The 18,799-nt window shown below is 40.2% G+C and overlaps 1 protein-coding gene across 1 annotated transcript; it reads right to left on the bottom strand.

Annotated features, from left to right (window-relative positions):
* Window positions 1-9,131: 9,131 nt before the first annotated feature.
* ZNF572 (zinc finger protein 572) lies at window positions 9,132-14,605 on the bottom strand. Its single transcript, XM_060127658.1, has 2 exons — window positions 14,469-14,605; window positions 9,132-13,531 (listed from the first exon to the last, which is right to left on the bottom strand). Exons 1-2 carry the CDS (start codon window positions 14,545-14,547, stop codon window positions 12,021-12,023), a joined length of 1,590 nt encoding a protein of 529 aa, XP_059983641.1. The 5' UTR covers window positions 14,548-14,605; the 3' UTR covers window positions 9,132-12,020.
* Window positions 14,606-18,799: the final 4,194 nt, after the last annotated feature.

Below are 18,799 nucleotides of genomic sequence, written 5' to 3'. Positions count from 1 at the left end.
GGGGTGGGGGCGTGGGGATGAGGGCCCGCCGCCCGTTGGGCGGATGGGAAGATATTGGCTGGCTCGGGAGGCAGTATGGCTGGAGGGGGTGATGCCCTGAGTGCCGCGGTCCCAGCCGCTGGGATTCTACCCGGAAAGAGGTGGAGCTGGTTCCAAGGAAACCCCGCCGTAGATCCGCCGCCTAATGTCGGAAGGTCTCCATTCATCCGGCGAGCATTTGTGGAACGCTTACTACCTGCCAGGCCCAGGTGTCACAGAGAGGAATCAGACACAGGCTTTCTGTCCTGTGCCTACTGTGTGCTGGGAGGCGGTAGAAACAGCTACAGGTGCATGGAGAACGTGACGTTCACAGCTGAATCTAGAAGGAGTAGGCAGGCGTTTGCTGGAGGAAGAAAGGAGAGGATATGCCAGGTGTTCCCTTCCTTCACCCCAAATTGTCGGGCAGCTGTGCACTTGTCACTGTACTCAGGCTGAAGATACACTGTGCGCGTAGCCCTTGTTCTCTTAACATCAGAAACAGGGAGGAGGGTGCGGGGCAAAGAAGTAAAATAAATAGAGATGTGTCGTAAGTGCCCTGAGAAAGTGGGTGGGCAGGGAACCATGGAAACGGGAAGCAGCCCTTCACTCGTCCTGGAGTGAATCAAGCAAGGCCACCGGGCAAGTTACATGAATTGTTTCCAGGGCAAGCATTCTGTTGGGAACAATACTATCTACAAGATTCGCAGGGTGAGAGATGGCCCTTGTTATGAAAAAATGAAACTTCCTAGAATTTACTGAGGCCTTTGCTCACCTTATTGTAACCCCGGACTGCCTATTTTAAACCCTAAGACATGTACAAATCTTTTCTGCCATTTGGAGCACGACTGAATTGTCACCTCTTCTACCAAGTCTCCATTGATCCTCACCAGGTCACATAATAGTTTATTCATACCTTATCATCCCAATCTCTGACTATACACTTACGGTTATTACCCCACTAGCTCCTATGTTCCTTGAGAGAAGGAGGATCTGTCTGATAAATCAGAATCACCCACAGCACCTGGCACAATATTTTGCGTTTAATTTATCGTCCATAAAAATGAATGAATGAATGATGAATGACAGTGGTGTAGTAGGAAGGCCAGGTGACTAGTCATCAGTCACTAGTATCAGGTGACCTATATTCTGGCTGCCACTAACCAGCTTTGTGACCTTGCACAAGTCAAATCAGTCAGCCTCTGAAGGGAGAGGGCAAGGTCTTCATGAAATCTAAAGTTCCTTGCAGTTTACTGAGTTTATGTAAGTGTAGTACTTATCATTTTTTACCCCAAATATTATGTTTTATCTGCTAATGAAATAATTATGTGTCAAAACGCTTTCACAGGCATCATCTAGCACTCAAAACCACTGTGATTTAAAAAATAACAAATATGAAACAAAGAGGTTAAGTGGCTTGGCCAAATCAGTTTATAAGTGATGAAACCAAAAGTTAAACTCCTGGTCTCCAAATCTTGTGTTTCCCCAATACTTTTTTTTGCGATACGCGGGCCTCTCACTGTTGTGGCCTCTCCCGTTGCGGAGCACAGGCTCCGGATGCGCAGGCCCAGCGGCCATAGCTCACGGGCCCAGCCGTTCCGCGGCATGTGGGATCTTCCCCGACCGGGGCACGAACCCTTGTCCCCTGCAAAGGCAGGCGGACTCTCAACCACTGCACCACCAGGGAAGCCCCCCAATACTCTTAATCAATAACTTCTTTAACTTTTCCCCATTATAAAACCAAAACTTTGATTTTTTTCTTGACATTCCTCACTGGTAACAAATTCAGCTGCTTGAAATACACATCAAATTAAAAACAACTCAAGAAAATCAATTTAACGTGTGGGAAATCGTTTTCCTGAAGATAATTCTTCAAGAAACTGCTTGTTGGTATCTGTGAGTTCCTATACTGCTAAAATGACAGACAGCTTGGCCAGCTGAATCTTGTAGAAGAGAATACAACTATGACCAGGATGATTGTTACTTGATTACCCTGTACTAGAGATTATCATAAGAGGATTTTTTTCATATTAAGTAGGTAACTTTTTTTTTTTTTGTCCACGACACGCAGGATCTTAGTTCCCTGACCAGGGATCCAACCCATGCCCACTGCAGTGGAAGTGCATAGTCCTAACCACTGGACCACCAAGGAATTCCCTAAGTAGATAACTTTTTAATCCTTTGAAAGTCACGTTCTTCATTGTGTACGGTCAAAGATACACTTCCAAACTGGGGGCAAGAAGAGCATTTGTGATACCTAGCATAAGGCACGTTCTGAATGCCTATACTTTCTGAACTGAATTAAATGCTATATAACCATCACTTAAGTATGTTTGAATGTTGGCCTGGCTGCACTTATTCCAAAACAAAAATCTGTCACTCAAGCCTGAAGTGAAGGCAACAAAATATGACACAAAATCACCCACTTACTGGCAGAAAGTAATAATACTTTCGTAATCATGACAAGAGCTGACACTTTTATAGTATGCGCAGCATTCTAAAACTTCTTTTCGTACATTAGCTAATTTTGTCCTCACAACCACACTATCAGGCAGGTACTATTTTTAGCCCCATTTTACAAACAAGGAAACTGAGGTACAGAGAACTGGTAACGTAGCTAATACATACCAGAGCCTGAATCCAAGCCCAGGAAATCTGGCTTAGGAATCTAGGAATGTTTGACTAGAATGCATTTTTTTTTCTCCTTTAAGGTAAATATTCAGTTAACCTTTAAAACAAACAAAAAGCACATTTGATCTTTTCATTCCGTCATTTAATCATCTCTGTAGTCTTTTTGCAACAGTAACATCAAAGATCACAGATGACCAAAGCAAATATATTAATAGTGAAAAAGTTTGAAATATTGTGAGAATTACCAAAATGTGACACAGTGACATGAAGGGAGAAAATGCTGTTGAAATAATGGTGATGATAGATTTGCTTGATGAAAGGTTGCCACAAGTATTCAATTAGTAAAAAATGCAATTATCTGTGAAGCACAACAAAATGAAGTATGCCTGTATTTCACTTAGCATAATACCCTCCAGATCCATCCAGAAAAATGAAAATACTAATTTGAAAAGATATATGTACCCCTATGTTCACTGCAGCACTATTTACAATAGCCAAGATATGGAAACAACCTAAGGGTCCATTGATAGGTGAATGGATAAAGATGTGGTATATATGCAATGGAATATTACTCAGCCATAAAAAAAGAATGAAATCTTGTCATTTGCAGCAAATCCAAGGACTTGGTGAAACTCTTGATCTTCTGCACAGATTTGCCCAGCTTCTGGGCAAACTCTTTGGTTGCTTATGCAAACCAAAATGGCTTCAATAAAGGTTCAAGCAGTTCTTCTGTTCAGGCAAATCAAAGCCCCTGATGAAAATCTTTTCATTTTCTTGGGATAAATACCCAGAAGTTGAATTGCTGGTTACATGGTAGTTCTATTTTTAGTTTATTGAGGAACTTCCACACTATTTTCCACAGTGGCTGCACCAATTTACACTCCCACCAACAGTGCACAAGTGTTCCTTTTTCTCCACATCCTCACCAACATTTGTTTCTTGTCTTTTTGATAATAGCCATTCTAACAGGTGTGAGGAGATATCTCATTGTGGTTTTGATTTGCATTACCCTAATGATTAGTGATACTGAACATCTTTTCATGTGCCTGCTGGCTATCTGTATGTCTTCTTCAGAAAAAATGTCTATTCAGGTCCTGTGCCCATTTTTTTAAATTGGGCTGTTGTTTTTTTGATGTTGAGATGTATGAGTTCTTTGTATACTTTGGATATCAACCCCTTATCAAATATATCATTTGCAAATATCTTCTCCCATTCAGGAGTTTGCCTTTTTGTTTTGTTGGTGGTTTCCTTTTCTGTGCTAAAGCTTTTTAGTTTGCTGTAGTCCCATTTTTAAATTTTTACTTTGTTGCCCTTGCCTAAGGAGGCATATTTTAAAAAAATATATTGCTAAGGCCAAGGTCAAAGAGATTACTATGTTTTCTTCATGGAGTTTCATGGGTTCAGTTTGTACCTTTAAGTCTTTAATCCATTTGTTTTCTTTTTTCTTCTTTTTTTTTTTTGTGTATGGTGTAACAAAGAGGTCCAATTTCATTCTTTTGCATGTAGCTGTCTTGTTTTCCTAACACTATTTATCAAAGAGACTGTCTTTTCCCCATTGTATATTCTTGCTTCCTTTGTCATAGATTAATTGACCATATGAGTGTGGGTTAATTTCTGGGCTCTCTATTCTGCTTCATTGATCTATGTGCCTGTTCTAGTGCCAATACCATCCTGTTTTGATTACTATAAATTTGTGGTATAGTTTCAGGTCTGGGAGCATGATACCTCCAACTTTGCTCTTCTTTCTCAAGATTGCTTGGCTATTTGGGGTCTTTTGTTGTTCCACAGAAATTTTAGGATTATTTGTTCTACTACTGTGAAAAATGCCATTGGTATTTTGATACGGATTGCATTGAATTTGTAGATTGCTTTGGGTAGTATGGACATTTTATTGATATTGATTCTTCTAATACATGAGCATGGTATATCCTTCCATTTATTTGTGTTACCTTTCTTTCCTCATTATAATTTTGAGAGCATAGGTCTTTCACCTCCTTCACCTAAATTTATTCCTAGGTATTTTATTCTTTTTGATGCAATTATAAATGGGATTTTCTTAATTTCTCTTTCTGATAGTCTGTTATTAGTGCATAGAAATGCAATAGATTTCAGTATATTAATACTGTATCCTGCAACTTTACAGAATTCATTTACTAGTTCTAATAGTTTTTTTTGGTGGGGTCTTTGGGGTTTTCTGTATATAGTATTATGTCTTCTGCAAATAGTGACAGTTTTACTTTTTCCTTTCCAATCTGGATGCCTTTTTTTTTTTTTGACTAATTGCTGTGGCTAGGACTTGTAACATTATGTTTAATAAAAAGTGATGAGCATGGGCATTCTTGTCTCATTCCTGCTCTTAAAGCTTTCAGCTTTTCACTGTTGAGTATGATGTTAGCTGTGGGTCTGTCACATATGGCCTTTATTATGTTGAGGTATGTTCCCTCCATATCCACTTTGTTTTTATCATAAATGGATGTTAAATTTTTTCAAATGCTTTTTCTGCATCTATTGAGGTGATCACATGATTTTTATCCTTTGTTTTCTTAATGTGATGTATCATGTTGACTGACTTGTGGATGTTAAACCACTTTTGCATCACTGTAATGAATCCCACTTGATCGTGGTGTATGATCTTTTTAAAGTATTGTTGAATTTGGTTTGCTAATATTTTGTAGAGGACTTTTTAAAATTATTTATTTCTTAGTTGCAGCAGGTGGTATCCTTAGTTGAGGCTCACTGGCTCATTCATTGTGGCACATGTGCTCCTTAATTGAGACCGGTGGGCTCCTTAGTTGTGGCTTGCAAACTCTTAGTTGTGGCATGCATGTGGGATCTAGTTCCCTGACCAGTGATCAAACCCTTGCATTGGAAGGTGGATTCTTAACCACTGCACCACCAGGGAAGTCCCTTTGTTGAGGATTTTTGCATCTATGTTCATCAGGGATATTACTCTGTAATTTTCTTTTTTTGTTATGTCTTTGGTTTTGGTATCAGGGTAATGCTGGCCTTGTACTATGAGTTTGGAAATATTCCTTCCTCTTCAATTTTCTGTAATAATTTGAGAAGGATAGGTAATAGCTCTTCTTTAAATGTTTGGTAGAATTCACCTTTGAAGCCATCTGGACCTGGACTTTTGCTTGTTGGAAGTTTTTATATTACTGATTCAATTTCATTACTAATAATTGGTCTATTAAGATTTTCTATTTCCTCATGAGTCAGTCTTGGAAGATTATATATTTCCAGAGATTTATCCATTTCTTCTTTGTTGTCTAATTTGTTGGCATATAATTGTTCAAGGAATTCTGTTATGATCCTTTGTATTTCTGTGGTATTGGTTGTAATTTCTCCTCATTCATTTCTGATTTTATTTATTTAGGCTCTCTCTTTTTCTTGATGAGCCTCGCTAAAGACATGTCAAGTTTGTTTCTTTTCAAAGAACCGACTCTTAATTTCACTGATCTTTTCTATTGTTTTATTAGTCTCTATTTCATCTATTTCCACTCTGATCTTTATTATTTCCTTCCTTCTACTAACTTTAGGCTTTGCTTACTCTTCTTCTAGTTCCTTTAATGTTAATTTAGATTGATATTTTTCTTGTTTCTTGAGGTAGACCTGTATCTTTATGAACTTCTCCCTTAGAACTGCTTTTGCTGTGTCCCATAGATTTCAGAAAGTTGTGTTTCCATTTTCATCTGTCTCTTTGATTTCTTTGTTGACCCACTGATTGTTTAGTAGCATGTTTCTAGTCTCCATGTGTTTGTGAGGTGTTTTTACTTTTCCAGTTTTCTTCTTGTAATTGATTTCCAGTTTCATATCACGAAGCAGTTCTTAAAGTGTTTCAACCCAAAGTGAGTCTCAGCTGATCCTAACCCAAGACAGGGTAAGAGGGATGAGAAAAAAAAAAAAAAAAAAAAAGGAAAAAGATTATCCATATCCAAAGAAGCTGCCTTAAAAAAAGGTTTTCATCAATTAGATGTATTTGTCTTGAGTTACATGTTTATCTCCCCCATTACCTCCATAAGATGTTTAACAAAATTATTTCATTGGGGCAATTTTAATTGATACATATTTCTGAAAAGCAATGAAGTAATATACCTTTAAAAACTTTTATGCCCTTTGACTCAATAATCTTACTTCTAGGAATTCACTCTAAGAAAGGAGATGGACAGTAAGATTTGTACACCAACAAAAAGCAAAAAAGCAAAACCAAACAATCACAACCACAATACCAAAACAAAAACAGCCAAAAAAAAACCTATTCAAAAAAGTGTTATTTTTAATAGCAAATTACAGGAAACGATATAAACATACAACGTCAGAACACTTAAATTGTTATGGTACATCATTCAGTGTAATATTATCAAGCCATTAAAAACCTCATAACTAATTTAAAACAATTAGTTGGAAAATTATATGATTAGGAAAAAATCAAGACAATACTATATACATAGTCCATATTATCCATTTTGTAAAAATATTTATTCAGATACATGCTCAGAAAAGAGGTTACTGGGAGATTCCAGAACTTCCATGGTGAATGATCTCTGGAGAAAATGATTATGGGTCATTTGTATTTTGGTCTTCATACTTTTATGTATTTCCTACATTAATACTTGCTAATGGTAAAATATACAAAGAAGTACAATTTAATGATCAGAAAGTAAGCTATTTTTCTCACCTGTGTTTGTCAGTCTAGTCAATATTTTCTTTAATCTGACCATTTATCCATATGACTTAGCATGGGTCAAAATTAATCATGATCCCTTTTCAACCAAAGCTTCCACTTCATCCCTCACTGTGTCAGATCCTAGAATATCTACTGATTTTACCAATTAAGCAACGTTAGATCAGCAAGCTAGCTATCTTAGCACCCATAAGCTACCTCTGCTTGTAAGTGACCATGTGTCCACTATGTCATGATTACCAAGATTCTGTTTCCATCTTTTATCTTTACAAGCAAGCATTTGGACCATCCTTAGCCTTGACTTGATTGTCTCTGAGGTTAACTTCAAAGATAATCCAAAGACCCATTGTGGTCTCGAGCCACTTTATGATAGTAACAATAGCTAATATTGAGTGATTACTAGGTATCAGCAATGCTAAGCATATTATATATATTATCTCACTGACCCTCACAACAAAGCCATGAACTAAATGTTCTTAATATCTTTAATTTAGAAACATAGAAACAATCAATCTGAAAAACGATTGAACATTTCCACGCCTAGAGCCTACACTTGGCAAAATTATGAGCAAATGAGGGTGAACAGGGAATAAAAACATTTCCTTAGCACCTATTCTATGTCAGGTATCTCACCTCATTCACTGCTTACCAAATCTTACAAGGTGAGTACACAGTACAAAGCTAGTAAGTGACTGAAACATGAATTTGAAACAAGTTTTAAACCCCTCCTAGACAGTCTGAATCAAAAGCCCAGGGTCTTACTTCCATAGGATTCTGAACAATTGGGACATTTTAGGGTCCTCTAGTGTTAGTGTGAGGATAGGCCCAGCTTCCTAGGACAGTCACTTTCATTTCCAAGTCAGCCCCAGCCTCTGTGAACTGGGCAAGCAATGGTGTTATAGGGCCCAGGGGGACACTGAGACTATACAGCCTAATCCAGTAGACTTTATCCATTGGTGAATACCCTTCAACCAAAGCCAACAAACACTTCACATGCCAGGCTTTTTGTCAGGCTCTGGGATTACAAAAAATGAAGTCCATTCTCTGACTCAAGGAGTTGACAGTCTAGTAGAAACACCCATCCTGGAAGGACATACTCTTGGACATTACCATAAAACATATAAGCACATGACACCCACTCAGTAACTATTGAGCACCACTATGTGCAAAGTATTGTGTCAAACTTCACCAAGCTTGCATTTTCAGAGACCTAACCCACTTTAATCTACAGTTACCTCTAGTTCCTCAGATTATCAAATTATTAAATCTGAAGATGGAGGGTTCAGCATAATAAATATAATTTAGGAGTTGGCAAGGAGAAAGGAGTCATCTGAAAAGCTGCACATTTTCCTACTATTAACCTATCCTTACATCTGTCCCTCCTACTGTCATTTGACCTCTGCTAGACACATATTAGGCATCAGGTAAATTTTCGTTGAATGAATGATTATGCTGCTTGAAAGGAATTACACAAACTCAAATACAGAATAAAAAGCAATGAGTTTTATCACTACAATGATTACCAGAAACTGAGATATGGGCAAAGGTGAATATGTGGGACTAATGTATAAGGAGCAATTGTCACATACCATACTCTACTACCTCTCACCATCAATAAGGAAACTTCTACAGCACCAAGGAGAAGACCATTTGGTAGATCAAACTTCAATGGCTTAGAATGATGGAAGCAAACTTTTATCTCAGGTACTTAATAGAGACATACGTTTGCATACCTCCTTGTAGGCTATAAAGCAGCTGGGGAGTGAGTTCCCTGCTATATTTGTGAATATATGCATTAACATGAATTTCCCCACTCCACTATAGGGAAAAAATATACAAACCCTCACTCTGAGTACGAAAAAATGAATATAGGAAAGAGTCTTCTTTTTAATTAAAAAGAAACTATGAAACACATCACTTGTAAAAAAGAATGCTTTATTTAATCAGGTGTTGAATCCTTTGTGCTGGCAAGAAAAAGAGAGAATACAGAATATTTACTTCTTTGGGAGCTAAACAAAGAACGTATTTGCTGATGAATGAAAGTGAGGCAAAGGCATCAAATAGGATTAAATTTGACTATGTTAAAGTCTCCATGGTAAGTGACAAATCTCTCTTCTGCTTTCCTAATTTTTAATCCAAAGAGACAATGATTCTTGACAAATTGTTTTACTAATAAAGCCCATCTTAACCCATCTAAAATGTGAATGTCTATGCTCCTACAGATATTTGAGGTTTGTGGAGTGGGTTTTATATAATTGTGGGCAGTCATAAAACATAGTGTAGGGATGGTGATAAGACATAAATTGTACCAACTGTTAATCTCTTTCAGATGCAAATTAACTGAAATTGAACTTGCTGTTTTGTTCTTTCCTGACTTAAACTTAAAATCCTTTGTTTCATGAACAACAAGAAAATTCAATTAGCTGAATCAAATAAAAGTGTTTTCAACAGTCTGCAAACTTAAAACACAATACAGTCTTGTGTTTTTATACTACCTTATTCCTCAGAGTTCCTGAGGTTTGTCACAAAGAATCCCCAAGTAGGAAAGCTTGGGGCTGTATTGCTGCTTCTGAAATGTGTGGAGGATATTTTTCAATTTGTTTCCATTAATAATAAACAATTACATTTAGACCCATTATATTTTAAGCACTGGGCTAGCTGCTTTACAAACATTTATTTAACCCTTACCGAAACCCCACAAGCTAGGCATTATCTCTGCTTTACAGATGAGGAAACGGGTTCAGAGTGGTTACTTGCCATACATACTGGGATCGATGATTGCGCACCACCTCATCAGCTACTGCCTTGCAACTGATCGTTAATCAAACTCTTATCAAACATTAATCAAACTCAGTTGTCTGTGGTAAAAAATACTATGAACACTTATCCTCAGATATTACAGTTTAAGACAATTTGGGTAATACTATGTAACACACATAGGTAAAAGTATGCTTAGGTAAGGGTCACATTAAAGCCAATGATGCCCAATAATATTCTCCCCCTTTCGGAAAGCAGAAAATCACCCCCCAAAGACTTCTTGAATACTTTTAATTGTTAGCTTTTGCTTCATTTTTAAATCCTATCACAATATAGAAAGACACAATTGCCTCACCAGTATCAGGAGCACCACAATCACGAAAGAAATAATCCCCATGCAATTCAGCTACCCACCAGTATCTATAGCCCTTTGCAGCAGCTGTAATTGGCCCCTCTGGCTCCACATTCCTAATATTCATCTCTACCTATTCTTCATAAAATATATTTTTGACTCCAAAAAAAAAGATGAAATCCTAGGCAAGTCCTGACCTTCCTGTACATCTACCTTTTGCACTGCAGGAAGAACTGGAGGTGGGGGCATAGGGAATATCTTAATACTTTACAAAGCACCATTCCCATTGGACAGACGAGCAGGGAGGATTATGTCTCAGTTACCAGATCCAAACACCACATAAGCCAAAGGGCAAAAGAAAATTGTCAAGGCTGGAACTAAGGAATTTGGGGCTCCAATGGCAAACTGTCCCTGGACACTGGCTCAGACTCAGTGAGTTAATTATTAGAAAAAGAACCCAGTTTCTGATCTGATGAGGACTTATAGAATAGTAAAACTGAGGGGAAAGGACCATTTGACAGGAAACCTTAAAATAGAATTCAAGAATCCTACGTCCTAATCTGGCTTTGGCCCAGACAATGGGATCACGTCACTAGATGACTGAGATGGCTGAATATAAAACATACAATCATCAGAATAGCCAATTTTTGGCCTGAGTACCTTCAAAACTCTATCCCAGGGAATTCCCTGGAAGTCCAGTGGTTAGGATTCCACACTTTCACTGCCGAGGACGCAGGTTCAATCCCTGGTCAGGGAATTAAGATCCCACAAGCCACACAGCGTGGCCAAAGTTAAAAAAATAAAAACAACTCTATACCATTTCTATTCTATATTGAAATTCCTCTTGGAGAGCGGAAACCCCAGAGCATGTTTCTTACAGTCTTATAGGAACTAGATCTGTCAAGAATGATGATCTTGAAAGAACTATTTGTGATATTTAATACAGCAGCCACCAGTCATGTGTGGCTACTGAGCACTCAGCAAGTGGTTTGTGTGACTACGGAAGTCAATTTTAAATTTCATTTCATTTTAATTTAAACTTAAATATCCATACATGGCTAGTGGCTATTGTACCAGGCAGTGCAGTTCCAGATACTGTAAAAGTTAATTTTCAGCAAATAAAAACACATTAGAAAAAAAAAATTAGTCTTTTCTTCCTTAAGACCCAACAAAATAGCCAGGAAATCACATTATTTGTTCAAAATGAACCTTTCTCTGGGTAAATCCCCGAGGACAGAAATGATTTGTTGCTACCCAATCAGGCAACAGGAAATAAGGAAATTCAATGACAATCTCATCTTCAGACTCCCAAGATTTCTCTCCATGTTTTTCTTTGAAGCTATTCCTATCTTACCTTAAATAAAAAATATTCTTCTTTCTCTCCATCATTGGCAGTATCTCTCACTGGGCAGATCCGATGACCCGATGATCTGGGTCTTCCCAACCTCTAAGGTGGGAGGTTGACTTTTCCCAAATGTTTTGGCAAACAAACCAAAGAAATTTTATAACCCTGTGATCAGAGAACACCTTAATTGTAATGCTCCGATAAGAAAAGAAAGGAAACAAAACAGACTTTGGGACTCAGGAGGGAGATGAATTTGGGACTGAAAATGAAGAGATAAGAGCCATTTCCCCAGAACAGTTTTTCCAAGTCCATTCATGAGGAAAATCTTCAACTTCAGGAGATGCAGAAGACTTTTCTATATGAATTTTCTGATGCTGAATGAGGTAGGCACTTCTGCTGAAGCATTTCTCACAGTCAGTACATTTGTAAGGTTTTTCTCCTACATGGGTCCTCCGATGCCTGATAAGGTTAAAGCTTTGACTGAAGCACTCACCACAGTCAGGACATTTATAAGGTTTCTCTCCTGTGTGCGTCCTTTGGTGAATCACCAGGGTGGAACTCTGACTAAAAGTTTTCCAACACTCAGAACATCTGTAAGGTTTTTCTCCTGTATGTGTTCTCTGATGTCTTATGAGGTGGGAGCTAAGGCCAAAACTCTTTCCACATTCACAACATTTATATGGTTTCTCTCCTGGCTGGATTCGGCATTCGTCTATCACACTGCAGTTCTGACTCAAACTTTCTTCATATTCAGACGTTTCATAGGATTTCTCACCTGTGTGCATCTTCCGGTGTGTAATAAGGTTTGAACTTCGACTGAAATTCTTCCCACATTCTGTACACTGATAGGGTTTTTCTCCTGTATGTATTCTCTGATGCTTTATTAGAGTAGAATTGCAACCAAAGCTTTTTCCACACTCAGGACATTTGTAGGGCTTCTCACCTGTGTGTGTCCGCTGGTGGCGAATCAGACTAGAACTCTGACTAAAACTCTTCCCACAGTCGGGGCACTTATAAGGTTTTTCTCCAGTGTGGGTCCTCTGATGTTCTACTAGGACATAACTGTGGCTGAAGCATTTCCCACAAACCGGACATTCATATGGTTTTTCACCTGTATGTGATCTGTGATGCTGAATAAGGTGAGAGCTGCTACTGAAACTCTTCCCACACTCAGGACATTTATAGGGTTTCTCTCCCGTGTGAGTTCTTTCATGGATAATAAGATGGGAGGTGTTGCTGAAGCTTTTCCCACATTCACCACACTGATAGGGCTTCTCGCCTGTGTGTGTTCTCAGATGCTGAATCAGGTGAGAGCTGTTACTGAAGCATTTCCCACACTCAGAACATTTATAAGGTTTTTCTCCTGAGTGGGTCCTCTGGTGAGTTCGAAGATGAGAACTATTATTGAAGCTTTTCCAACATTCAGAACATTTGTAAGGTTTGTCCCCAAAGGATGAAGTCTGCTGGATGGCAGCCCTGGTATGTTGTCCTGGGTCCCATTCCCAGTGATTGGGTTTTTCCTCCTCTTTTCCTGTAGAATTTCCCTGATTCTCCAAGTTGCCATCATTCTCACAGGAATCATCACACTCAGTTTCACGTCCCTGGGACCATGTCAATGGCATTTTTTTTGTGTCCTCATGCTTACAATTTTGTGGGCCATCACTTTTAGACCATTTTGAGGCTCTCTCTTTATCTGCCTTAGAGTTACTGTGTTGAACAGTTTCCAAATTATTCTTACTTTCATCTCCTGCAAGAATAAACAAATAGTCTAAACACATTCGCTAGTCTCTGCCACGGGAAAGAAATTCTGAATCATGGTGAAAGAGAGGGAATAACAAACTCAAACCTCGTAAACTATTTTATATGAAAAAAAGTTTTTATAGCTAGTTTTAATTCTTTTACTCTATGTGTTCACCAAGTAGACGAACGTTTTGTACTTACAACAACACTAATGAGGTATCTGAATAGTTCTCACCAATTGCCACAAGGGATATCAAGCTAAAAATAAAGACTTAATAGAAAAAAGTAAGGGAGAAGATGAATAGAACACTCTCTGAGGTGAAAAGTAGATAAAACCTTAGTTAAAATCTGAGCATGTTAACAGGGGCTTCCCTGGTGGTGCAGTGGTTAAGAATCCGCCTGCCAATGCCGGGGACACAGGTTCGAGCCCTGGTCTGGGAAGATTCCACATGCCATGGAGCAACTAAGCCCGTGCACCACAACTACTTAAGCCTGCACGACTAGGGCCCGTGCTCTGCAACAAGAGAAGCCACCACAATGAGAAGCCCATGCAATGCAATGAAAAGTAGCCCCCACTCGCCGCAACTAGAGGAAGCCAGTGCGCAACAACGAAGACCCAGTGCAGCCAAAAATAAATTAATTAAAAAAATTTCTTTTTAAACCTAAGCAAACATAGAAATAACAATGATACCCACTACTTAGCAAGAACAGTAACTTTACATATAGTGTATCATTAATCCTAAAAAATATGTGAGACAGATATTATTATTTACTTTTCTTAAGGATGAGAAAACTGAGGCTGTAGGAGTTTTCATAGCTTGGAAGTGACAGAGTAGGGAATCAAATTAAAGTCTGTCTCATTCTAATGCCCTGATCTTTCTACACATTCTACAGTGCATTGGATAACGAATTTCCAAAGGATTCAGATCTTCTTGATCCCTCACCTGTAAAAGTGCTTTTCAAACTCTCCCTCTCTGTGAAGCCATTAGAATCTGAGACCAACAGTTTTTGCTCTTGTTCCATCACAATGGTCACTCACAGTCAGGTTAGGGATCAGAAATCCTGTGGAAGGAAACAGGTTATGCTTGAAGGCATTTGTTAACATTTCTCCTTCTTCCTTCCTCTCCAACTACTGCAACATAACAACTGTAAGCACAGAATGTTCTGTGGACCATACTAAAAATAAGAAACATGGGCCTTAGAAATTCTTTTAGAAAATCTTATCTCAGATGCAAGTATTTAGAATTACGAGTTTACCTGATTTACCTTTCCTAGGGAAACAATTTAAAAATTAAACCTTCACATTAAAGTCTGAGGATCAAGCTTCAAAAACAGAATGAATACTAATACTCACTGTCCACTTGGAATTTAGAAACACTTTTAATTGAAAAAATGAAGTAGTTTTTTGGAAAAGGCACCAACAATAAGACATTAAGGAATCAATATGCAGGTATAAGAAGCAGCTAAAGAGAAAGCACTCTGTTTAGTTTACAAAGAATAAGTGGGTCCTTGACAGAAGGATGAAACCTTTGAAGTCAATTTCAAAAGAAAGTTAGGATTTACTTAACTAGTAACAAGACAAGGTAGGGCTAGAATAACTATAGCCAATAATCTCTAAACATAAAAGGGAGGCCAACGAGGAAACTCTTCCTTGCCTCTTCCTCTCTATCATAATCACAATATCCTTTTCAGCCTAAACTTTATCTTCTGGACCCAACTACAATCCCTGAGCTCCTTTATGGGACTGGAAATGTGACCTTTCACTGGAAGGCAGTTATACATGGACTTGGCATTTCAGGATATAAAGAATAGCACAATTCAGGGAAAATGGGAGCTTAAAAGAAGGCACACATATGGAAAACAAAAGATGGTGTACTTATCATTTTCACCCTATTACTGCCTATTATGTGGCATGCAGTGAACTAAATACCTTACACGTGTCTCATTTAATTCTTACAACAGCCCTCTGAAGTGTATAAACAGATACCAGCATGCTGTAGGTGAACAAAATAGACATTACGAAACTTTCCCAAGGACACACAACCAGAAAGTAGTAGAGCAGGATTCAGTCCCAAACCTGTTTGGACACTGACTTCAACATTCTTATCTGATACAGTAAACAACTAGAGCAGAAAGCAGAGCTGGGCATAACCCCAACCTGCAAATGATCAGGACCTTTATTTTGGAATATATTGACTTCCACCACCACTCTCCACACCTGGCCCCAGCAGTGAAATCGCCAAGCCCTAACCACTGGACCACCAGGGAATTCCTATATTGACTGTGTTTTTAGAAAGCCAATTCACATCCCTAGACCTTATGCCAAAGGAAACTGGCATTCTCTAAGCACCCTCAGTCTAAAAGAAACTTGTCTAAATTACAAATATGCCCAGTGTTTAAGTGGGGGAAAAAAACATATACCTGAATGCAAAAAAAAAAAAAGGAAAGTTGTTCAAATGGAGTAATATGTCTTGCCATCTGAGTTACGTATTTCTATCAAAGTCTTTACAAAAGAAGAAAGAGTCTGGGTAACAGATACACATGCTACCATTTTCCCTGCTAAGAAACTATTAATTTTGGTAACAGAAGAGCCCTCAGGTTCTTCTCAGCAAAAGGGTAGCAAACTCAAGGCCATAAATGGTATTAAGAGGCTGTCCTAAATATGTCATTCCAGGGACTTCCCTGGTGGCTCAGTGGCTAAGAATCCACCTGCCAATGCAGGGAACATGGGTTCAGGACCTGGTCCGTGAAGATCCCACATGCCGCGGAGCAACTGAGCCTGCGAGCCACAACTACTGAACCTGCGATCCACAACTACTGAGCCCACGTGCTGCAACTCCTGAAGCCCACACGCCCAGAGCCCGTGCTCTGCAACAAGAGAAGCCAACGCAATGAGAAGCCCGCACGCTGCAATTAAGAGTAGCCCCCACTGGCCGCAACTAGAGAAAGCCCGTGCTCAGCAATGAAAACTCAACACAGCCAAAAAAAATTAAAATAATTAAAAAAAAATGTCACTCCACAGAGAAAGGCTGTTTTCACTCTCCTAGAGCAAAGAGGTGATTACGATGGGGCAGTGCTTTGGATTAAAAAGACTTCCAAAGAAAATGCACTGCCTGAAGCTTAGCTTTAAGAAGCGCTGGCAGGGAGCACAGGCGGGAGTGCACTACGGGGTGAGCTCCAGGGGAGCAGATCATCTCCAGTCGACACGGTCCTTCAAGGGACCCCGCAGGCGAGGCTGGCGCAGTTGCCCGTGCAGCAAGAGATGCTGGCTGGGCCTTCGCCCCTCACAGCAACCGCATCCCTCTCCGGGACTGACATCCCTCTTCTGGGCGGCGCATCTTCGCTCCTCTGGCCCGCAGCCCTCGGCTCCCTTCCACCCGAGAAGGAACTCACTGTGCTGGGGGTTACACACAAGGCGCCCCGCACCCCCAGCAAGCCCAGCCGTCCCGGAATTAAGCGACCCCTCTGCTTCTGACCCCACCAACCCACGTTCCTAACCTCTCAAACCCGGAAGACAGAAACAGGAAGTACCCCCATCTCCCCCAGCGGGCTTGCTGGGGCCTCTCTAGGAAACAGTGATGGCTCGTTCTCGTTGGTCTTAACCCTTAGGTTACCGGACAAGAAGGAGCGTCCTGGTGGATTTCTCTTCCTTGTGGCCTTTGTCTTTTGCCAACTCTGATTCTCATCCCTCACGCTTATCAGGCGCCTTATCATAGGGGCCCAACTGGAGCTTATACTTTTCTTTGCCATCATTAGATTTCTCATCATCATTAGAATTAAAATGAAGCGAGTATTTTAAGCGCCTTCTGTGTGTTCCCACTGCTGTGAACTAGGAGGTATATTTAGCTACCTGTGAAACAGTGAGAGAGCTAAGGCATCCATCCACATATAAAACAATTAGTTTAGGAGGCAACATTATGAATAACACTTAGAGAAGCAGTTAAACTCTCCCCTTTCATTACAGACAAAACAGAAGCCGTCATCTCCCGCACATCAAACATGCAAGTCTACTAAGTACGCACGGCAACCATCTCTTCCTTCCTTCCTATCACAACAGAGCCTTGGTGCTTGGCACTGAAAATGAGCCCTCAACTACCAGTCACTTTACTTCCCACCTTCATGGGATCCTTACACCAGTGGTCCCCAACCCTTTGGGCACCAGGGACTGGTTTCGTGGAAGACAATTTGTCCACGGGGTTGGGGGGAGGGATGGTTCAGGCGATAATGGCAGCGATGGGGAGCAGCCGAGGAAGCTTGCTCGTCCGCCTGCCTCTCACCTCCTGCTGTGCCGCCCAGTTCCTAAAAGGCCACTGACCGGTACCCATCTGCCGCCCAGGGGTTGGGGACCCCTGCCTTACACTATCAACAAAACCCTTGACTCTCCCACCTCCACACCAAAACAGTCCTTCAGTTTTCTTTCTTTTTTTTTTTTTTTTGCGGTACGCGGGCCTCTCACTGTTGTGACCTCTCCCGTTGCGGAGCACAGGCTCCGGACTGGCCGACTCAGCAGCCATGGCTCACGGGCCCAGCCGCTCCGCAGCATGTGGGATCTTCCCGGACCGGGGCACGAACCCGTGTCCCCTGCATCGGCAGGCGGACTCTCAAACACTGCGCCACCAGGGAAGCCCCTATGGTTTTTTTTTTATGGCAGCCCAAGCAAACTAATATAGTCAGAAAGCTAAAATTACATTTACCAGACTTATCTGAAGTAATGGCAGTAGCTGAAGCAGCAGGGTTTTTGTTTTTGTTTGATATGGACCATTTTTCAAATCTTTTTTGAATTTGTTACAATATTGCTTCTGTTTTATGTTTTGTTTTTTTGGCAGCAAGGCATGTGGGATCTTAGCTCCCCGACCGGGGATCGAACCTGCACCCCCTGCATTGGAAGGGGGAGTCTTAACTACTGGACCGCCAAGGAAGTCCCGAAGCAGCAGTTTTGAGAGGCATTCCTGAAAACTCAGCCCCCAATCTGTTTCTTCAGCCCTCCCAAGGATTCCAAAAGCCATTTAATGGTTATAGCAAATCTTCTCCTTATGTCAAATCAAGGAGATTCTGTTCTCTGCAATGGAAACTAACTAAGGATGAAAGCTACTAGTAAGGAAGCTACAGAGATGGATTTAAGGTTGGGGACACATGGACAAAGTTTATAGAAGTTCCACTGAGTGGCAGAGACCTTTGGCTAGCTTGGAGACAGAATTCCCAATGGGAGGATGGCTGAGTGATACATGTAAGGTGGCTGTGGCCAGCACCACAGTCCGAGTTAGGTGCTGAATGA

Source organism: Lagenorhynchus albirostris, chromosome 17 (genome assembly GCF_949774975.1).
Source record: "Lagenorhynchus albirostris chromosome 17, mLagAlb1.1, whole genome shotgun sequence".
In the NCBI taxonomy this organism is placed as follows: domain Eukaryota; kingdom Metazoa; phylum Chordata; class Mammalia; order Artiodactyla; family Delphinidae; genus Lagenorhynchus; species Lagenorhynchus albirostris.
Note: the sequence above shows the minus strand (reverse complement) of the source record. Positions and strands in the feature narration are given on the sequence as shown.

What these genes read in the sequence shown, in the direction of transcription:
- ZNF572 (XM_060127658.1), bottom strand. Translation starts at nt 14,547, where the DNA reads ATGGAACAAGAGCAAAAACTGTTGGTCTCAGATTCTAATGGCTTCACA. An exon ending in TTTGAAAAGCACTTTTACAG is followed by an intron (nt 13,532 to 14,468) that starts GTGAGGGATCAA and finishes TTATTCTTGCAG; the next exon opens with GAGATGAAAGTAAGAATAAT.